The sequence below is a fragment of the Kogia breviceps genome, chromosome 1 (assembly GCF_026419965.1).
Source record: "Kogia breviceps isolate mKogBre1 chromosome 1, mKogBre1 haplotype 1, whole genome shotgun sequence".
In the NCBI taxonomy this organism is placed as follows: Eukaryota; Metazoa; Chordata; class Mammalia; order Artiodactyla; family Physeteridae; genus Kogia; species Kogia breviceps.
The window spans coordinates 158,961,234-158,981,564 of record NC_081310.1 but is presented as its reverse complement, the minus strand read 5'-3'; the positions used below and the strand labels follow the sequence as shown (position 1 = coordinate 158,981,564).

The following is a 20,331-nucleotide window of genomic DNA, read 5'->3' as shown; positions in this document are numbered from 1 at the left end:
AAATAAGAACCTCAAAGAGATATATGCAATCCCAAGTCCACTGCAGCATTATTCACAATAGCTGAGATATGGAAACAACCCAAATGTCCACTGATAGATGAATGGATAAAGAAAATGTGGTATATAAAAAAAAAAGAAAATGTGGTATAAACATACAATGGAATATTATTCAGCCTTAAAAAAGGAAATTCTGCCATTTGTAACAACATGGATGAACCTTGAAGACATTAACCTAAGTGAAATAAGCCAATCACAGAAGGACAAATACTGCATGATTCTATTTATATGAGATATCTAAAATAGTCAAATAAAAGCAGAAAATAGAACAGTGGTTTCCAGGGACTGAGGGGAGGGGAAATGAGGAATCGATCAATTGGTATAAAGTTTCAGTTACACAAGATGCAAGTTCGGACTTCCCTGGTGGTGCAGTGGTTAACAATCTGCCTGCCAATGCAGGTCTGGGAAGATCCCACATGCCACAGAGCAAATAAGCTCACAGGCCACAACTACTGAGCCTGTACTCTAGAGTCTGCGAGCCACAGCTACTGAGCCCACGTGCCACAACTACTAAAGCCCACACACCTAAGAGCCCGTGCTCCGCAACAAGAGAAGCCACTGCAGTGAGAAGCCTGCACGCCACAACTAGAGAAAGCCTGCGTGCAGCAATGAAGACCCAACGCAGCCAAAAATAAAATAAATTTTTTTTAAAAAGATGCAGTTCTAGAGATCTGCTGTACAACGTAATGCCTATAGTTAAAAAAACTGTACCGTGCACTTAAAAATTTGTTAAGAGGGTAAATCTCACGTTAATAGTTCTTACTACTAAAAAAAAAAGAGAGGGTGAGGGGACACAAGGAAACTTTTGGAGTTGATAAATAAGTCTATTATCTTGATTGTGGTGATGGTTTCACAGGTATATGCATGTGTCCAAACCCATCAAATTATATACATTAAATATGTATAGTTTTTTGTATATCAATTATACTTTTTGGGTTAAAAAACCAAAAGTCTTTACAAAGGACTCCAAGGCCCTACACAGTCTGGCCCTCCCACTAACTCCAGACTCATCTCTGACCACTCCCCTGCTCCAGCCCCACCGGGCTCCTACTATCCCTGGAATGTCCCAGGCATACCCCTGCCTCAGGGCTTCTGCACTTGCCTTTCCTTCTGCCTGGAATCCTCTTCCTCCAAATATCCCACACGTCCTTCAGGATTTTATTGAAAAGTGTCTTGCTCAGTGAAGTTCACCATGACCACCTTGATTAAATTTATAAACAGCCCTCCTATCCTATCCTATCCCCCTTATCCTGCTATATTTTCCTCCAGAGTGCTTAACATCACAGAACATACTATGTATTTACTTATTTATTGCCAGTCTCCCCCTTAAATCTAGGGGAATGTGGGATAGGGGATTCCATTTGTTACTTTCACTGTTGTGTCTGTAGCACCTAGAACAATGCTTGGTGCACACAATGTAAATATTGCTGAATGAATGAGTAACTAAACTAACAAACGCATAGAAGTTTGTTGTGGCTGGAATGGCTTCTGCACACGGGATGTGGAGCAGAGGCAGGAGCTGTGGCTGGGAGATAAGGGAGGAGTCCAGTCATCTCACAGAAAGACCATCGTACAAAGCACATAGCAACTCACCCTATCCCTTAAAGTCTGCCCCATCTCAGCCTACGTCGACCCCCTCCCCTTGGTTGGAATGTCTCTATTACACCCTCCTCTCTTGCCTTACCCTGAAATGCCCCCCACCTTCCTCCCAGAGGCCTTTCTTACCCACTCTACCCAAAGCTGAACTCTTTCTTCTTGGAATTCTACTGCATTCACTCAGCACCACACATCTGAGCTCTTTATGGTTTTCTGAATCATTTTCTATCCCCAGCTAAGCAGCATGTGCCAACAGGGCAGGGCTCTGCCAAAGGGGTCAGCCATCAACCACTGCAGACTCAGCTCAAGACTCAGAGAAAGAATTCGGGTGGATGCTCCTAAAAAGGATGCAGAGTCTAGCTCAGATCACATCCAGACTCCCAGTTGCCACAAATCAACCCTTGAGAGTAACAGAGTTATTAAGAATAAAGGCTACCAATTAAGCATTATTTACTATGTACCAGCCACTAGGCTAAGGATTATCTTGTATTATTCTCTCAACAACACCATGTGGTTGTTACTAAAATTATCTTCATTTTAGAAAGACGAAAGTGAAGTACAGGGAGATAATGGGACTTGAACAAGGTGACAGTGGCAGAAGTGGGTTTGGAGCACAGGTTTGGCTTGCTCCAAAGGCTGCGCTCCTGACAACATGCTGCATTGCTTCTTTTGTGTGTGTGTGTGGTACGCGGGCCTCTCACTGTTGTGGCCTCTCTCGTTGCAGAGCACAGGCTCCGGACACGCAGGCTCAGCGGCCACGGCTCACGGGCCTAGCCGCTCCGCAGCATGTGGGATCTTCCCAGACCACGGCACGAACCCGTGTCCCCTGCATCGGCAGGCGGACTCTCAACCATTGCGCCACCAGGGAAGCCGCTGCATTGCTTCTTGAACATACAAATAATTGCAGGGATGTCAGCACACTGCCGCTGAGTCAAAAACTGAGATCAGCCTGGACCACAGAGCTGGATGAATGAGACGGAGAGCCTCTGAGGATGTTATTACATGCTAGAGCCAACTTTCATTACCATAAAGCCACCTCCTCCATGGAGCCCTTTCTGTTGCTCTCAAGCTTAGAGGGAGCACTCCCTCTCTGAACTCCTCAAAACTTTCTGTACCTCTCTCAAGGCATCATTCATATCTGTAGCATCGATGCTATTTGTGTACATGCTATATCTCTCTTACTACTTGAGCGCCCCCTTAGAGGTAGGGATGTTGTCTCAACAATCCCTGCAGAGCCTACCACAGTCAGGCAAAAAATGGGTCCTTGAAAGCAACTGTGATTTTGTGCCTGTCTTTTCTTTTGCTTGTAAAGATCTTCCCCAACGTTAACCTGAAATACTCTTACTCATTTGCCAACACCCAGTTCAAACGCCCCCTCTTTTGTGAAGCGGAAAATAACTTTTCTAGGTAGAGGCAGCAGCTCCTTTCCCTGTGTTCCCACAGCACTTTCTTCATCCCTTTATATCACTTATGTTGTATTGTAGCTGTTTATTTGCCCTATGATGACAGTGCGTGGCACCTAATAGGCATGTGACACATTTTTATTGAATGAATGAATGTGCAAATTTCTTTTTCCCCCACACCAATTTGGGTGGAGGGAAGGCAGTGGTGGCCCCAAAGTGTGGAGGCCCCTTGAATAGCCAGTCAGGATTGCTGGTTAATTCATTTGCAAATTACAAAGGCGGACTATGCCTGCGATTCTGATTTGACCTCCCATAGTCTTTGTTGTGATTTTAAAAATCAGATTAAACCTCCCCAGCAGCTGATTCCTACTGGCTTTGGGAAGATGAAAGTGTCAACATGTCTCTGCAGCCACACCAGGAAACTTGCTGCCTAGAAAAATCAATTCTGAATACTGTAAGAGCTAAGTACAGAATGTTGTACTCAGCAAGTGTTTCCATATTCCTGGAGCCACAGGGACCTGTCACAGCCCTCATGTTCCTGTTCAGCCTCTGGTCTCTTCTATGCTGCCCATCGGTCTCTCTGGGTCCCCATTATGTTCTGGTGGCCAGATTTCAACTTCCTGAAGGTGGCATAAGGAGTTTTGGAATGAGCCCTTAGTTAAGTCCTATCTCTCTCTGGACCTCAGCCTCCTCGTGTCTAAAATGAGACTGAGATGTGATAAGCTCTAAGCTTACAGGTTTGTTGGCACCTAAGAAGACGACAGGCATTCTCAGCAGGTAGTCTTAGCCTAAGACACAGACAGTACCTGTTTCAGGGAGTTAGCAGAGGAGTCTGTCATTAGAGAAGAGGGAACCTGAGTTAGAGCCTTGAAAAATGGGGAGAATTTATATTAGATAATTTCCATGCTATTAATGGATGCTGTGGTAGTCAGAATAATGGTCCCCCAAAGATATCCATGTCTTAATCCCCAGAACCTATGAATATGTTACCTTGCATGGCAAAAAGGACTTTGCAAATGTCATTAAATTAAGGTTTTGAGATGGGAAGATTATCCTGGATCACTCAGAAGAGCCCAAGGTAATCATATGGGTTCTTATCAGAGAAAGGCAGGAAGGTCAGAGAGAGAGAGAAGTTGACAGAATTTACACCGCTGGCTTTGAAGATGGAGGAAAGGGCCCTGAGCAAAGGCATGCAGTCAGCCTCTAGCAGCTGGAAAAGGCAAGTTAATGCATTCTCCCCTTGCCCCCAGAAGGAACACAAATCTGCCAACACCTTGATTTTTAACCCAGTGACATCCGTTTTGAACTTCTGACCTCCAGATCTATAAGATAATAAACACATGCTGTTTTAAGCCATGCTGTTTTAAATTTATGGCAATGTGTCAGAGAGGCAATAGGAAACAAATGCAGATGCCCATTAAACAGCTGACCAATCATGTATAATAATCCATTATTATATATTCTTAAATATATAAGGGAAAAGTCAATCTCTCTTGATGTCCCAGTTTGCTTCCCTTAACAGAACAAGAGAATTACGCTACTCATTTTACTTCATTTTTGGAGCTCAGAGGTAAATTCATTCTCACCAGTTCCTGGAGAGCAGAGAATGTGTCATATTCATATTAACTTCTCTAGCCCCATTGTCTGGCATAGTAAATATTTGTTAAATGACTGCTCAAGAGCCACAGTCCTCCTTAGTCTGGGTTTCTGGTATGGCCTTTCCCCACATTCCTAAGCTCCATTACATTTTATTATACTCTTATATTGTTGGTCCTAAGATATAGGTCTTTGACATTCCCAGATTTGATATTCACGTTTTAATATTTATAAGTGACTCCAAAGCCATGTGGTAACCTAAATGTCATCAAGGCAGCTATGTGGGTGGTTGGCTAGTGAGTGAAAGAAACTAACTGACTACCAACAGCCTATCTCACCCTAGTCTTATTGTTCTCAGCTCCTGGTTATGTAGGGAGTCACTCTCCACACTATGGAATTTAGGATTTCCATGAAACCCCCTAAGACTCCTCCTATTTTTCCCAGATTTCATCATTCTGCCCAACCTCTCTTTGGAGCGAATGCTTACTTCCACTTCTTTAATTATAAAAAGAGCTGTTGGAGGAAGGACCCTCCTTTCCCCCTCCATGAAGAAGACTGTCCATGGAGATCAAGGCTTCTACTGTAGACCTAGGTGGAATGTTTCAAGCCTTAAACATTAGTAAGTCTGGGCCACATGGACTTTGACCCTGGGAGCATGTTGTAGGAGTTAGTGGCAGCTAGCCACTCATGTGGGCCTGTGATTGGGTCTGTATGTCTATCTGACTTCAGAGTGAAGTATTAGCCAGCTCCAATTCCCTGAAGACTTGGGCCATGTGCTTCATCCTAGTTTTATCACTAAGAAGGCTGTCACATTACTCCCCATCTCTCTGACTCTTGTATCTATCTCTCAATTGGTTCCAGACTTAAGGGGGGAAGACAAGGAGTATCATTTCTTGATCTCCCTAGAACTTTAATAAAAACTACTATTTGTTTAGTGTTTACTCCATTCCAAAGACTACGCTGGTGCTTTATACACATTGTCTTTTCAAAATCATCACCAAAGGGAATTCCCTGGCAGTCCAATGGTTAGGACTCCGCGTTTTCACTGCCATGGGCTTGGATTCAATCCCTGGTCAGACACGGAGATCCTGCAAGACTCATGGTGTGGCAAAAAAAAAAAAAATCATCACCAACACAACAAAACAATTAGAATAATGGAGGTACATGCAAGCACTGTAGTGACTGAGGGTTTCAGAAGAGGGAGTTGCAGAGAAAAATAGAGGATGGACAACAGCAATACCAGGACAAGCCCAGGAGTGAGGACAGTGGCCTTTAAATCCTTCACAAAACACAGAGTTCTCAAACTCTTGATAGAAAAATGTTAGACCAGCCAGTCCATTCCGCAGTCTCTATACAAGTAACCCCGGACACATGAGACACTCCTATCTTTAAAGTCTTCTTGACGAGAAGGTCACCAAAAAAAGCCTCCCTGGTGGGAGCGAGAAGGACATTCTCTCCTTCCACAGTGGAGGCCCCTGCCACCACGTCCCCTGACAGAGACCAGGCCTGGAGTGAGCTGGTGTGGTGAAAATCATCAGCCTTTTAAATTGTGAATAGAATTGAGCCTGAACGCAGCTGCATGCGGGGGATGAGACCTAAGTCACAGTTCAGCGATTCCTGAGTTCTGTGTCTCAGTGCTTGAGTTTGAAACAAGTCTATATTTTTTTCCTTCACGGACTTTACCACAGATGAAATTAGATATTTTTCACCCATGTACTTAGTATCTATCTTTCCTGCTACAGCGTTAACTCCAGGAGAGCAGGAAGGGCGTTTCCCCACTGCTAGCACAATGCCTGGCACAGAGGGAGTACCAGATGAATGTCTATTGAATGAATAAAAGAATGAAGTTTACTGTTTGGCTCTGCACAAGTAACTTGACATCTCTGGGCTCAACCACCCATTCTTTAAGGAGATAACTGCCTCCCTGGGTCAGAGGGAAGGTGGAAGACACAAAGAATGATTTAAAGCACATGCAGGAAGAATTCACATGGTTCACAATATCCATAGTCCTTCTGATCTACTCAAAACTTCATAGTTCTTGGGCTTTCCTTTCCATATCCTCCCTTGAACTTCACAACATCCCATGAGGCAAGAAGAACAAGGATTATTTTCTCCTTTTGATAGTTGGGGAAATAGGTCCAAATAGGTCCATGGAGGGGAGGGGTTATTCCAGATCACACAATGGCTGAACTTCAGGGAGAGCCAGGACTGGAATGCAGGACTCCACAGTGGTGGGTCAGCTCAGTCATCCCACAGACCCCTGGATCCTTCCCTTGGCCAGCACCAGACCCAATAGCCCCTGCAATGGGCCCCACATGGAGGTAGTGGAAGGCCCTCTCCCACTCTTCTCTTCCCACGTGTCTCCAGGAGTTGCTTGGCAACAAGCACCCAAGCAGTAAGTGGCCTCTAGTCAAGTGTGTTGCTGTGGAGTTACCAATTCTCCCTCCCTCCACACCTGTGCATGCTCTCACTCTCTATTAATGAGGTTTGTCCCCTACCCTCACCTCCCCACTAAGATTCTCTTCTCTATTATACAATAATTAACCTCTCTGGACACAGAGACTCTCAGGGACCTATATGGCAAGGGACCCTGGGGAACAAGGCACTACCAATACCCTCATGATCCCCCAGAGATGACAGAAACTCCTTTTGTGAATGGTCCTGCTCAGTGATGCTCATAATCTCCTCTTCTTCCCTCTCCAGCTTCCAACCTGACAATGACTTCTTTGAAATCCCCTGGGAGAGATCAAATGAGCTTGAAAAATTTATTTGAACACTTCATACAGTGCTAGTGAATCCCTGGATGCTGCTGTTCCAGCACTTCTGGAATCACAGGTGGGAAACCCTGTGAGGGAACCCACTTACCATTTGCATGAAGATCAGGAGGAGAGAAAGGACAGAACCTAACATTTATTGTATTCCTACTATGTGCCAGGCACAATACTATGTTATCATACAGCCCCTCCCTCGACAAACCTGTGAGACATTTACAGTTGAGAATATTAACTATTCATAGAAGTAAAGTGACTTACCAAAGCTCACACAATTTTAAAAAATCACAGAACTCTCAGAGAAGTAAATATGTATAAATAGATGTGTATAAGAAGATACGTGGGGGCTTCCCTGGTGGCGCAGTGGTTGAGAGTCCACCTGCCGATGCAGGGGAAACGGGTTCGTGCCCTGGTCCAGGAAGATCCCACATGCCGCTGAGCCTGCGCGCGTCCAGAGCCTGTGCTCCGCAACGGGAGAGACCACAACAGTGAGAGGCCCGCGTACCGCAAAAAAAAAAAAAAAAGTACCACAAAAAAAGAAAAAGATATGTGTTCCTCCCTCTCCCTATACAATTAATTAATCATCAAATTCTGTAAATTTTAATCTTAATTCTCTCTCCTCATTTCCATCACTTATGTCATTTTATCACTTTCTCAGTGTTATGTACCGAATGTTTGTGGCCTCCCAAAATTCATGTGTTGATGCCCTACCCCCCAGTGTGGTTATATTTGGAAATGGGGACTTGAAGGAAGTAATTGAGGTTAATTGAGGTCATAAGGGTGGGGCCTTGATCTGATAGGATTAGTGTTCTTGGAAGAAGACACTCCAGAGAGCTCGCTCACTCCTCTCCATTGTGAGCACCAAGGAAAGGCTGTGTGAGCACACAGCAAGAAGCCAGCCATATGCAACCCAATAGGAGAGCTCTCACCAGACATCAACACCTGCTGGCACCTTGATCTTGGACTTCCAGTCTCCAGAACTGTGAGAAAATTAATGTCTGTTGTTTAAGCCAACTAGTCTGTGCTATTTTATTATGGTAGCCTGAGCAGACTGATACATTTAGTTCAGGCCCTTATAACCTACCCAAACCACTAGTTTCTTTGCCTCATATCCATCTACCCTCCCAAACTGAAGCCAGAAATCTTTCAAAAATGAAAATCTGACTTTGTTAAAACCCTTCTATGCTCCCCGATGCCCATGGTAGTAGTCTCCAAATTCATACCCCTGTAAGAAAAATGTAGGCACAGCACTCACAGTATTTGTATATTTACTTAGATTACATATACATATATATTATACCTACTTCTGTACACAAATGATATTAAAATACATTAAAATGACAAATAATATTTAAATGTTTGTTTTAATGCATATATGAACAGTACAGAAAATTTTTATTTTTTGCTACAGAAAAGCATGCATGCACGTACACATACACACACACACACACACACACACACACACACACAAAACCCTTTGCTAACTTTTTTTTTACCAAAAGCAGTGTGATTGACTATGTCAGATCTAATTAAATTGTCATTGATTTTACCTCAAAACATGGCTGACAATGAACTTGTGCTAGGTGTCAGGGAGATATGAGTCTAGCCATTTTCTGTGCTCACTTAGGCTTACTATAATTAATATAGTCTTCAATCAAAGGTTTCTTGGTAGGACTCTTTTAAATCCACATATCCATAATGGGGGTTCATTTAGTTAAAATGAGGTAGTACAGTCAATAAATCCACTTAACTAAGCACAAGAAAACTGCAAAAGCTCACAAAGGGTCGAAAATGAATAAAAGAGTGAGGGAGCCACTACTGCCAACCCCTTAAAGGGCAGAGTATCTCCTCCCACCTGAAGATTTTTTGAGTGTAGGATCTGTGAGCACCAAATGTGGAGATAAAATGAATGTCAATCCATATGGTAAATATTAGTAAACATTTATTTTATATACAAAGACAAGAATAAACTCTAGTAAGTTTCTTCAGTGCCCTAAGGAATAATCAGACATGTACCCTCTGGCCCATTTCAAAAACATTCTATTTGTTGTCCAAGGTCTCCCTGACTCCCAAGCCTCCACCTGACAGCCTCTCCAGCAAATTTCTCTCTCAGCAACCCCTCCCTGCTCTTTCACAGCCTTGATCCATTTTCACTGTATTGCTCACCATGCTCCAAATATCCCTTGCTTTCAGCCCCCTCTGTGCACTGGCTGCAGGGAGGATGTCAGACTACATAAATGGAAGCACTGGGCACAGAACAGGTACTTAATAAATGCTTATTGATTCTCACCATGAGGTAGTTAAACTAGATCAGTGGTTCTTTAATTTTAGCCAACCTCAAAACCACCTGGAAGACTTGTTACAACACAGATTGTTGGGCTGTACCCCAGAGTTTCTGATTCTTTGGATCTGAGGAGGGACCTGAGATTATGCATTTCTAACAAATTCCCAGTGATGCTGACGTTGCTGATCTGGAGACCACACTTCTAGAACCAATGAACTAAATGGAATGCGTAGCTTCTTGCATTTCTAATGGTTTGATTCCTCAATGCTTTTAATAGAGGCTAAATAAAATGAACTTTTATCTCTATATAAAGTAATACTTAACATGATCACAAATGAAAATATGGGCTCTATAAGACCTAATGTGCACAGTGTAGAGGAAAGAGCACATACTTTAGAATCGGAAGATTTGAGTTGGAATCCCATTTTGTAGCTGAATGGTCAACCTAAGGCAAATTAATTACTCTCTGAATATCTGTCCCATGGGGTTGATTGTGAGACAGTATTAACACATGGAAATAATTTGTAAAAAGAAAAGTACTGTATACAGACTATACTAATAACATATACGTACAATGTATTAATGTTGAGTGGACTGATAATATATGTTTTGAATACTTTAAATCACAAATTTCTAAAATTTCCAATCCCAGTGCTAATTAAATATAGAAAAGTATATGATGTACATGTTGCTATATCATCTCAAATACATATAAATTTTATTAGTACCACTGGTAAATACCAATAATAGTAGCTGTGGTGGCCAATTTCCAAGATAGTCTCCAATGATCCCCACTTCCCAGGATTCATACCCTTGTGTAGTTTCCTCCTACACTGAATCAGCGACCAACAGAATACTCTAATAAGAGACACTGCCACTTCCTGTTTGGTTTCTTGGATCTCTCGCCCTAGGAGATGCCATGAAGACACTCTGTGGAGTGAAGCAGATCTGTGGAAAGATCCACATGGAAAGGAATGAAGGCCTCTTGCTAAAGCCAGTGCCAGACATGTGAGTAAGCCACCTTGGAAGGGAATCCTCCAGGCCCACTCAAGCCTTCAGATGACTATAACCTAAGCCAACATCTGGCAGCAACCTCATAAGAGACCACAAGCCAGAAACCAAGCCACTCCCAAATATTTGATCCACAGCAACTGTGTGTTAATGAATTATTATTGTTGTTTTAAGCCATCAAGTTTTGAAGTGATTACAGAGTAATAGATTATGGATACAGTAGCTAACATTTATTGGGCATTTATTATGTTCCGGGAACTATGTTAAGCACCCAACAACACTATGACATAGATGCTATTATAATCTCCAAAGAGGAAAGCGTGGCCCAGAGAGGTTAAGTAATTTAGTCAAGGTTCCATGACTAGTTACTGGCAGAACTGAAATCTGAATCCAGGTCTATAACTCCAAAGCCCAGATTCTTGGTTACTCATCAATATAAGCCAGGATAAAACCTTTTGGACAGTTAAGCAGCAGAAGCAACTGAGTTCCCAGAGGAGAGCAAAACTGTATAAAACCAACAAGGGATAGGCCAGGGACCAGATACACAATAGCACTGGTGCCTAATGTCATAAAACCCAGAAGTTGTAAACTGGCCCCACCTCCCAGCCTTTGTACCAGCAAACGAGTCAGCTCTTGGGACACTTCTGCCCAAGATGCCCAGGACTCACCCAAATCTGCAGCTTCACTCGCTTCTCGTGGCGGTAGACTGTCTTCACCTTAAAGTCAATACCCACGGTGCTGACGAAGGCTGGGGTGAAGGTGTCGTCAGCATAGCGAAAGAGGAAGGATGTTTTGCCAACACTGCTGTTGCCGATGATGAGCAGTTTGAACATGTAGTCAAAATTCTGGTCAGAAGCATCTTTGACTCCGGCTTTACCATCAGTCACTGAAGCCATCTGCAGGAGAGACCTGTGGTCACTTAGGAACACACCTCCAGTATCACCCTGGATCACCTAACTCTTAATGGTCACACCGCCCTGCATACACTCACTCCACACCCCAACATCACAGAGGAAATACACACTACTCAGAGTCACCCCCTCACTGCACCTGCCCCAAATGTTGTCTCAGGATTGGGGTGGAGCCCAGCTCCTCCTATTCATTCCTTCAACAAATATTTACTGAACACATTGTTCTGGGTCAAGCCCTGTGCTGGGCACAAGGAATACAAGTATGAATCAGACATGGTGTCCGACCTCTGAGTGGCCACAGATTAGAGTAAAAAACTCATAAACACAGAGTAACAAAGCAGTGGATAAGTGATAAGACAGAGGGAAGCCTTGGCTGAGGAAGCCCATAAGAAGCACCTAACCCAACCTGGAGGCATGGTGGGCAAGGAGAGGCTCCTGTAAGGGTAGCTCCTAAGCTGAGTTTGGAAAAAAAAAAAAAAAAGAAAAAAGGCCAAAAGAGCAAGTCAAAACAAGGGAAGCAATCACAACGACCTCATACCATCCTCCACTCTGCTGCTAGTCGTCTTTGTTTGTTTAAAACAGAAAATCTCTCCTTTGAAAGATATATCCATTACAAAACATTAGAAAAAAACACAAGAATGTAAAACAGAAAATTTTAAATTACCAGACATGGCATCCACTCAGAAACTGCCACTGTTAACATTTGAAGTTTATTTCCTCCTTTATTTTTTCACGCACCAGATTGTCATCTATTTTGAAATTATACCTTATTATTTAATTTAAAAGGTAATACACTGTAGTAAACCTAGGCCTTAATATTACCAGCAAATATTTGTCGAGTACTCGTTATTTCCCATGAGAGATATGATGGTGACAATAACCATATAACAGTTCCCATTTATTGAGCACTGTGATATTGTGATATAATAAAAGACATGTATTTGGTCTGGGTTCCTGGTTCCAGGCAGAGCTCCTGAAACCTTTGCAACCTCTGGAAGTGCAAATGATAAGTGTCTTGTTGTGCGCTGATGAGATGCCTGGTGGCTGGGGCTCCAGGACAGCCTCAGAGTGGGCACTGGTTGCCAGAGGCACCAACCACATGATTAGAGGGTTGGAACTTTCAGTACCACCCCCTAACCTCTGGGGAGGGGAGAAGGACTGGAGATTAAGTTGATGACTAAAGGCCAATGACTTAATCAATCAAGCCTACAGAAATGAAATCTTCATAAAAAACCCTAACCAAAGCGGTGTGGAGATCTTCCAGGTTGGTGATCACGTTGATGTGCTAGGAGAGACCCTGCAAGCTCCAAGACACCCTTCCCCCCTACCCTGCCCTATGCATCTCTTCCATCTGGCTGTTCCTGAGTTGTATCCTTTACACTTTTACAATAAACCAGTAATTAGTATTTTTTTAAAAAGGGGGCTTCCCTGGTGGCGCAGTGGTTGAGAATCAGCCTGCCAATGCAGGGGACACTGGTTCGTGCCCCGGTCCAGGAGGATCACACATGCCGTGGAGCGGCTAGGCCTGTGAGCCATGGCCGCTGAGCCTGCGCGTCCGGATCCTGTGCTCCGCAATGGGAGAGGCCACAACAGTGAGAGGCCCTTGTACCGCCAAAAAATAAAAAATAAAAAAAATAAAAAATAAAAAAAGGGTAATACACACACTGAAAATAATTCAGACAAAGTTTACTATTTGCAAGTATTACTTTATCACCATCTGCAATTTGCATTATTTTCTTAACTTCTAGCATAAAAAGTAGGTAATATGGAACTTAAAGGTTTACAGTGAAAAGTAAGTGTTGCTTCCACCCCTGATGCCCAGTCTCTAGTTCCTCTCCCCAGAGGCAAACATGTTAACGATTTATGTACCTTTCAAAGATAGTCTTTGCATATATAAGCACAGAGGTCTGTTCATACTTTATATGTATATATATATATATATATATATATATATATATATATATGATAACATACAATACATTCTAGTCTATATCTTCCATGTATATTTTAATAGCTGAGATAATTAGTTTTGTATCCTGTTCCTTTTCACTTAACATTATATCATATACTGAGACTTTAAAAATTCTTCGTAAATATGATTTCAGTTGACTACACTTTATTCCATCCTGTGGTTGTGTCATATGACCAATTGTTTAAAGTCATATATTTATTTTTCTGTTCTTAATCATAAAAATTAAGTTGCAGTGACCATTTCTTTACATATTTGCTCTCTTTCCCATTTATTTCCTTAGGAGAGATTCCTAGAAATGGAACCCCTGGTCAAAGTATAACTCTATTGAAACACAGATTTGATCCTTACCTCAATTTCCTTTATCTTATTTTATCCTCTAGATAGACCTGGGAGATAAAACTGGAAGGATAGGGGCTTCCCTGGTGGCGCAGTGGTTGAGAATCCGCCTGCCGATGCAGGGGACGCGGGTTCGTGCCCCGGTCCGGGAGGGTCCCACATGCCGCTGAGCGGCTGGGCCCGTGAGCCATGGCCGCTGAGCCTGTGCGTCCGGAGCCTGTGCTCCGCAACGGGAGAGGCCACAACGGTGAGAGGTTCGTGTACCACAAAAACCAAAAAAAAAAAAAAAAAAAAAAAAAAAAAAGAAAAAACAAAAAACTGGAAGGACAAAGATCACTATCCCCATTGGATCAAGAAGGGAACTGAGGGCCAGAAATTATAAGGATTTGCCCAAGCCTCACAACTAACAGCTGAGACTAGACCTAGTACCATGAAGTAATATGGGAGAGGTCAAAATTCCTGCTCTATTCTTCAGCTGAATTCTTGGGTGAGTCATATCAGCTCTCTAAGCCACAGCATTTTACCTTACAACAGAGAAAATACCACCTACTTCACTGAGCTCCGGTACCAATAGAGTGAGCAGTTACCATATGTAAATAATCTGGCATGGTTTCTTGATCTATGGGAGGTACTCAATAAATATTAATTCACTGGCTTTTTAATTCACTTTAATTCATTTTTTAATTCACTTCTTTGAACAGTCAAATCTTGTTCAAGTGCCCTCTCCCTGATCTGGGCTCTATAATTTGAGCCTGTTTTACAATTAACTGTCTGTCTCTCCTTCTAGATTCAGCTGAGGTTTATCCATCCATATACCCTGTCAACAATGAACCTAGAGTAAATCCTTGGGCATGTTACTCCCTTCAGTAAACATTTATTGAACATTTGCCTTGTGCCAGATTATTGATGTAAATGTTGTATTATTGGTTTTCATTTTTCTGATGCAGTTGTTGGCACTCTTAGATTACTGGAATTAGAAGGGATTTTAGAGTGACAGCTTTATCATAACAAAAAGCCTGGCTACTGGTCCCAGCTTTCCCAGTAACTCAATGTATGAACCTGGACAAGTCACCTAAACTCTGAGCTTCAATGTCCTCATCTATGATATGATCACATTACATGCTGCAGAAGGCTGCTGTGATTTTTAAATAAGAAAATGTAGGAAAAGAAGAAGTAAAACTGTCACTGTTTGCAGATGACATGATACTATACATAGAGAATACTAAAGATGCCACCAGAAAACTTCTAGAGTTAATCAATGAATTTGGTAAAGTTGCAGGATACAAAATTAATGCACAGAAATCTCTTGCATTCCTATACACTAACAATGAAAGATCAGAAAGAGAAATTAAGGAAACAACCCCACTCACCATTGCAACAAAAAGAATAAAATACCTAGGAATAAACCTACCTAAGGAGGTAAAAGACCTGTACTCAGAAAACTATAAGACACTGATGAAAGAAATCAAAGATGACACAGATGGAGAGATATACCATGTTCTTGGATTGGAAGAATCAGTATTGTGAAAATGACTGTACTACCCAAAGCAATCTACAGATTCAATGCAATCCCTATCAAATAACCAATGGCATTTTTTACAGAAATGGAACAAAAAATCTTATTTGTATGGAGACACAAAAGATCCCGAATAGCAAAAGTAATCTTGAGGGAAAAAAACAGAGCTGGAGGAATCAGACTCCCTGACTTCAGACTATACCAAAAAGCTACAATAATCAAGACAATATGGTACCAGCACATAAACAGAAATATAGATCAATGGAACAGGATAGAAAGCCCAGAGGTTAACCCACGCACTTATGGTCAACAAATCTATGACAAAGGAGACAAGGATATACAATGGAGAAAAGACAATTTCTTCAATAAGTGGTGCTGGGAAAACTGGACAGCCATGTAAAAGAATGAAATTAGAACACTCCCTAACACCATACACAAAAATAAACTCAAAATGGATTAAAGGGCTTCCCTGGTGGCGCAGTGGTTGAGAGTCCGCCTGCCGATGCAGGGGACATGGGTTCGTGCCCCAGTCCGGGAAGATCCTACATGCTGTGGAGCAGCTGGGCCTGTGAGCCATGGCTGCTGAGCCTGCGCGTCCGGAGCCTGTGCTCCACAATAGGAGAGGCCACAACAGTGAGAGGCCCACATACGGAAAAAAAAAAAAAAAGGATTAAAGACCTAAATGTAAGACCGGACACTATAAAACTCTTAGAGGAAAACATAGGAAGAACACTCTTTGACATACATCACAGCAAGATCTTTTTTGACCCACCTCCTAGAGTAATGGAAATGAAAACAAAATAAACAAAAGGGACCTAATGAAACTTAAAAGCTTTTGCACAGCAAAGGAAACTATAAACAAGACAAAAAGACAACCCTCAGAATGGGAGAAAATATTTGCAAACGAATCAATGGACAAAGGATTAATCTCCAAAATATAGAAAGAGCTCATGTAGCTCAATATTAAAAAAAACAAACAACCCAATCAAAAAATGGGCAGAAGACCTAACTAGACATTTCTCCACAGAAGACATACAGATGGCCTAGAGGCACATGAAAAGATGCTCAACATCACTAACTATTAGAGAAATTCAAATCAGAAGTATAATGAGGTATCACCTCACACCAGTTAGAATGGGCATCATCAGAAAATCTACAAACAACAAATGCTGGAGAGGGTGTGGAGAAAAGGGACCCCTCTTGCACTGTTGGTGGGAATATACATTGATACAGCCACTATAGAGAACAGTATGGATGTTCCTTAAAAAACTAAAAATAGAATTACCATATGACACAGCAATATCACTACTGGGCATATATCCAGAGAAAACCATAATTCAAAAAGACACATGCACCCCACTGTTCACTGCAGCACTATTTATAATAGCCAGGTCATGGAAGCAACCTAAATGCCCATCGACAGATGAATGGATAAAGAAGATGTGGTACATATATACAATGGAACATTACTCAGCCATAAAAAGGATGAAACTGGGTCATTTGTAGAGATGTGGATGGACCTAGAGACGGTCATAACAGAGTGGAAGTAAGTCAGAAAGAGAAAAATAAACACCGTATATTAACGCATATATGTGGAATGTAGAAAAATGTTACAGATGGCTTGCAAGGCAGTAATAGAGACACAGACGTAGAGAAAAAACGTATAGACACCAAGGGGGGGAAGCGGAGGGGGGGGGCATGATGAATTGGGAGATGGGATTGACATGTATACACTAATATGTATAAAATACATAACTAATAAGGACCTGCTGTATAAAAAATAAATAAATTTTTTTAAAAAGAAAATGTATATAAGGGTGCTTCATAACTACACTGTGTGGAGAAAACTACACCTGGCCTTGCGTAGAATCAGTTGGAAAAGTGCCTGCCTTTATTAGCTATGTCAGCCACAGGTGCAAGGCAAGAGTAAAAAATAGTTTCAGCTCCTGGTCTGATCCACTCCCCTTCATTTTCAGGTAAAAAAAATTGAGGCTTCACAAAGAGAAGTGATTTGTCAAAGGTCATACAGCAAGTCAGTTGGAGCAACATTACTAGAACTTCTGTCATCTGATTACCCCCAGAGTGGACTGGGCTTAGGGAAAATAAAAACTACAACAATTTTAGGGTGAGTAGAAAAGCATCCCCAGCACCCTGAGATCTCTTTCCTAGCACTTGCCATACTGTACTGTCAACATTTGTTTATGTGCACACAGCATAGCTTTCCCAAAAGGTGGTATGAGAACAGGGAGAGCTGAGAGGTACAGTTGGAAGGCAGGTTCATGTGGACGCCCACAAGGGGATCTTCTCAAGAGGGGGGCAGGGGCTACACAGACATTGGGAAGAGAAGTAAAAACCACCCCAGCAGGCAGCTGCCTGAGGCAGATCTGAGCAGACAGGTCAAGGCACATGTGGTGTCTGCAGAACTGCATTTGTCAGATAAGCATCAATCATATCTTCTCTCTCTTTTTTGACAGTCACATAAATGACAGAGCTGGGTAGCTCACTGTCTTCGTGACAAGCAATACAGATGAAGGCCCAGGGAAGTCATATCTGGTCCCAGGCTGAGGGAAAGAAGGAAATAGCTCCTCCAAGGGTTGGTGCGGAAAAACAAACAACACTTTGGGTCTGATAAGCATCTAAGGAAGAACCTGACTTCAGCCAGGAAAGAGGGAAGAGGAGACAGCCTTAAAATCCAGCAAGAAGAGATCAACTGAATACATGTAGTGAAGAAGTAAATGGATGAACTTCTCTTTTGAAGGAAAGAGCACAAGGACAAAGTCAGACACCTGGGCTGAGCCCTGGTTCTCTACGCAATTGTGTAACCTTAGGCAGATCACACCCTGGGCCTCAGTTTCCTTATCTATAAAATGAGTTAATAAAGTGACTTCCGGGCAAACTATTGGAAGAATTAAAACCAGTACATGAGAGAGGCAGGAGCACAGCCACAGCTCAATTAGTCATTCAATCAACATTCATTGAGCACCTACTGTGTGCCAGGCCCTGTGCTGTACTCTGGAGAGATGAAGAGAAACCATAGGAGTTCCAGCTTAGAGGAGAAACCTTTTTTTTGTTTTGTTTTGTTTTGTTTTTTTGGTACGCGGGCCTCACTGTTGTGGCCTCTCCCGTTGCGGAGCACAGGCTCAGTGGCCACGGCTCACGGGCCCAGCCGCTCCGCGGCATGTGGGATCTTCCCGGACCGGGGCACGAACCCGCGCCCACTACATCGGCAGGCGGACTCTCAACCACTGTGCCACCAGGGAAACCCGAGGAGAAACCTTCTTAAACATCCTCTATAGGTTGCTGGTGTCTCCCTTCATATTGTAATCCTTAAGAAATTGGAGATTTATTTCTTGGACTGAAGAACATTTTATATTTTTGCCTGCTTCCATACTGTTTCCTCTGATAGGAACATTCTTTCCTCTGCAGCTAGCTAAATCCTTCATGACCAGGAAGTCTTCCCTGACCCACCATCCTCTGGCAGAATGTCTTTGCTAGGGCAAACACAGCACCAGGGCTTCCCAGTACCACAGACAGGGCTTTTCAGGGACTTCCATTGTCTTCCTCCCTTTATAAGCTCAGAACAGGTGAGCAAACACACACACACACACACACACACACACACACACACAGAGACACATCCAACTCCTTTTACTATCCCCCACCCTTTTCCATCTGGATTCCAAGAAGCTGGGATGGATGGCCCTGTCCTTCTCCCACTCCCCTCCACACCTCTATTAGCTGCCACCTCCCTCCCTAAAACCTCTTCCCACACTTGGACTCCAGAACAGTCAGCCTGTGGATGAATTTCTCTGTCAACGATTCTCTTCTTGTCTCTGACCCCAGGCAGCAGTGTAACAGGGGCCAGTGCCTGTGCCCCCTCCTCAGCCTTCTGAGGATCTAAGACACAGCTACCAGCTAGATGCCCTTGGACTCCACTCTGGGCCCCAATCATCTTCCCACTCCCACACCACAACCCACACCTGGCTTCCTCTGCACCATGACCCAGCCCATCTACCAGCCTAAACTCTCCAAGTTCCCCAACAGTTCCTCCACTTCCGGCTGCCAACCCCTTGCTCTCTTCCAGTGCCTCTCCATGCGCCACCCCTAGCCAGAACTCAGGTGCCCACAGCCCATATCCAAGGCCTTGGTTCTCTCCCTCCATCAGCTCCCCACCCCCTTTCTCTGCAGCCTGGATAGACCCAGCCTTGCCTCCCACCTTCCCATTCTTCCAAGCTTCCCACCTCCAAGCCCCATCCCTCTCCCGCACTCAGGGTACCCCCCTTGCCTAGACCCACCTGGGCTCCGGCACCACACCACACTCACTTTACCTTCTCCCGGCCCAGCACCTCCTTCCTGCCCAGCGCCCCTTCCCCTCGTCATCTCACTCCTCTCAGCTCGAAACGACCCCCGCCGGCCAGTCCCCTCCCCTTAGCTCTTCACTTCCACGCTCCCTTCCCTCGTTCCTCTCGGTCCTCTCGCTTCAGCACCCCCTTCCCCGCCCCTCGGCTGACTGGTACCCTCTTCCCTCACTGTCCCTCTCAGCTCCCTCCTTGCCTCTCCCCCCCACCCCCACCCCCGTTTCCCCCTCAACAAGCCCTCACTGCGCTCCAATTGCCGCTCATCCTTTCCCCAGCCCCGGCGCCCTCCTTCTCGTTCCCTCAGTCCCTCTGCTCCTGCCTTTGGAGCTCTCCTTGCGGCCCTCACAGCCCGGGTAGACCCTCCTCAGCGCCCCCTCCCCAGGCTACGCGCCCCTTCACTGCCGCGGTGCCCCTCCTTAGTGGCCTCGCCTGGCCCCTTCTCCCTGGTGTTCCCTCCGCTGCCCTGTGCTCCTTCTCAACGCCCACTCACTGTCCCCAGCGCCCTGCGCCGGGAATCGGT

The 20,331-nt window shown here is 43.8% G+C and overlaps 1 protein-coding gene across 2 annotated transcripts in view; it reads right to left on the bottom strand.

Moving 5' to 3' along the window:
• RAB3B (RAB3B, member RAS oncogene family) overlaps positions 1-20,331 on the bottom strand; it is a 108,318-nt gene that overhangs the window by 43,877 nt on the left and 44,110 nt on the right. For both annotated transcript variants that reach the window (XM_067007846.1, XM_059064313.2), the window contains one exon: positions 11,387-11,614. In XM_067007846.1, coding sequence (XP_066863947.1) covers positions 11,387-11,614 — 228 coding nt within the window. The remainder of the gene's footprint in view (positions 1-11,386; positions 11,615-20,331) is intronic.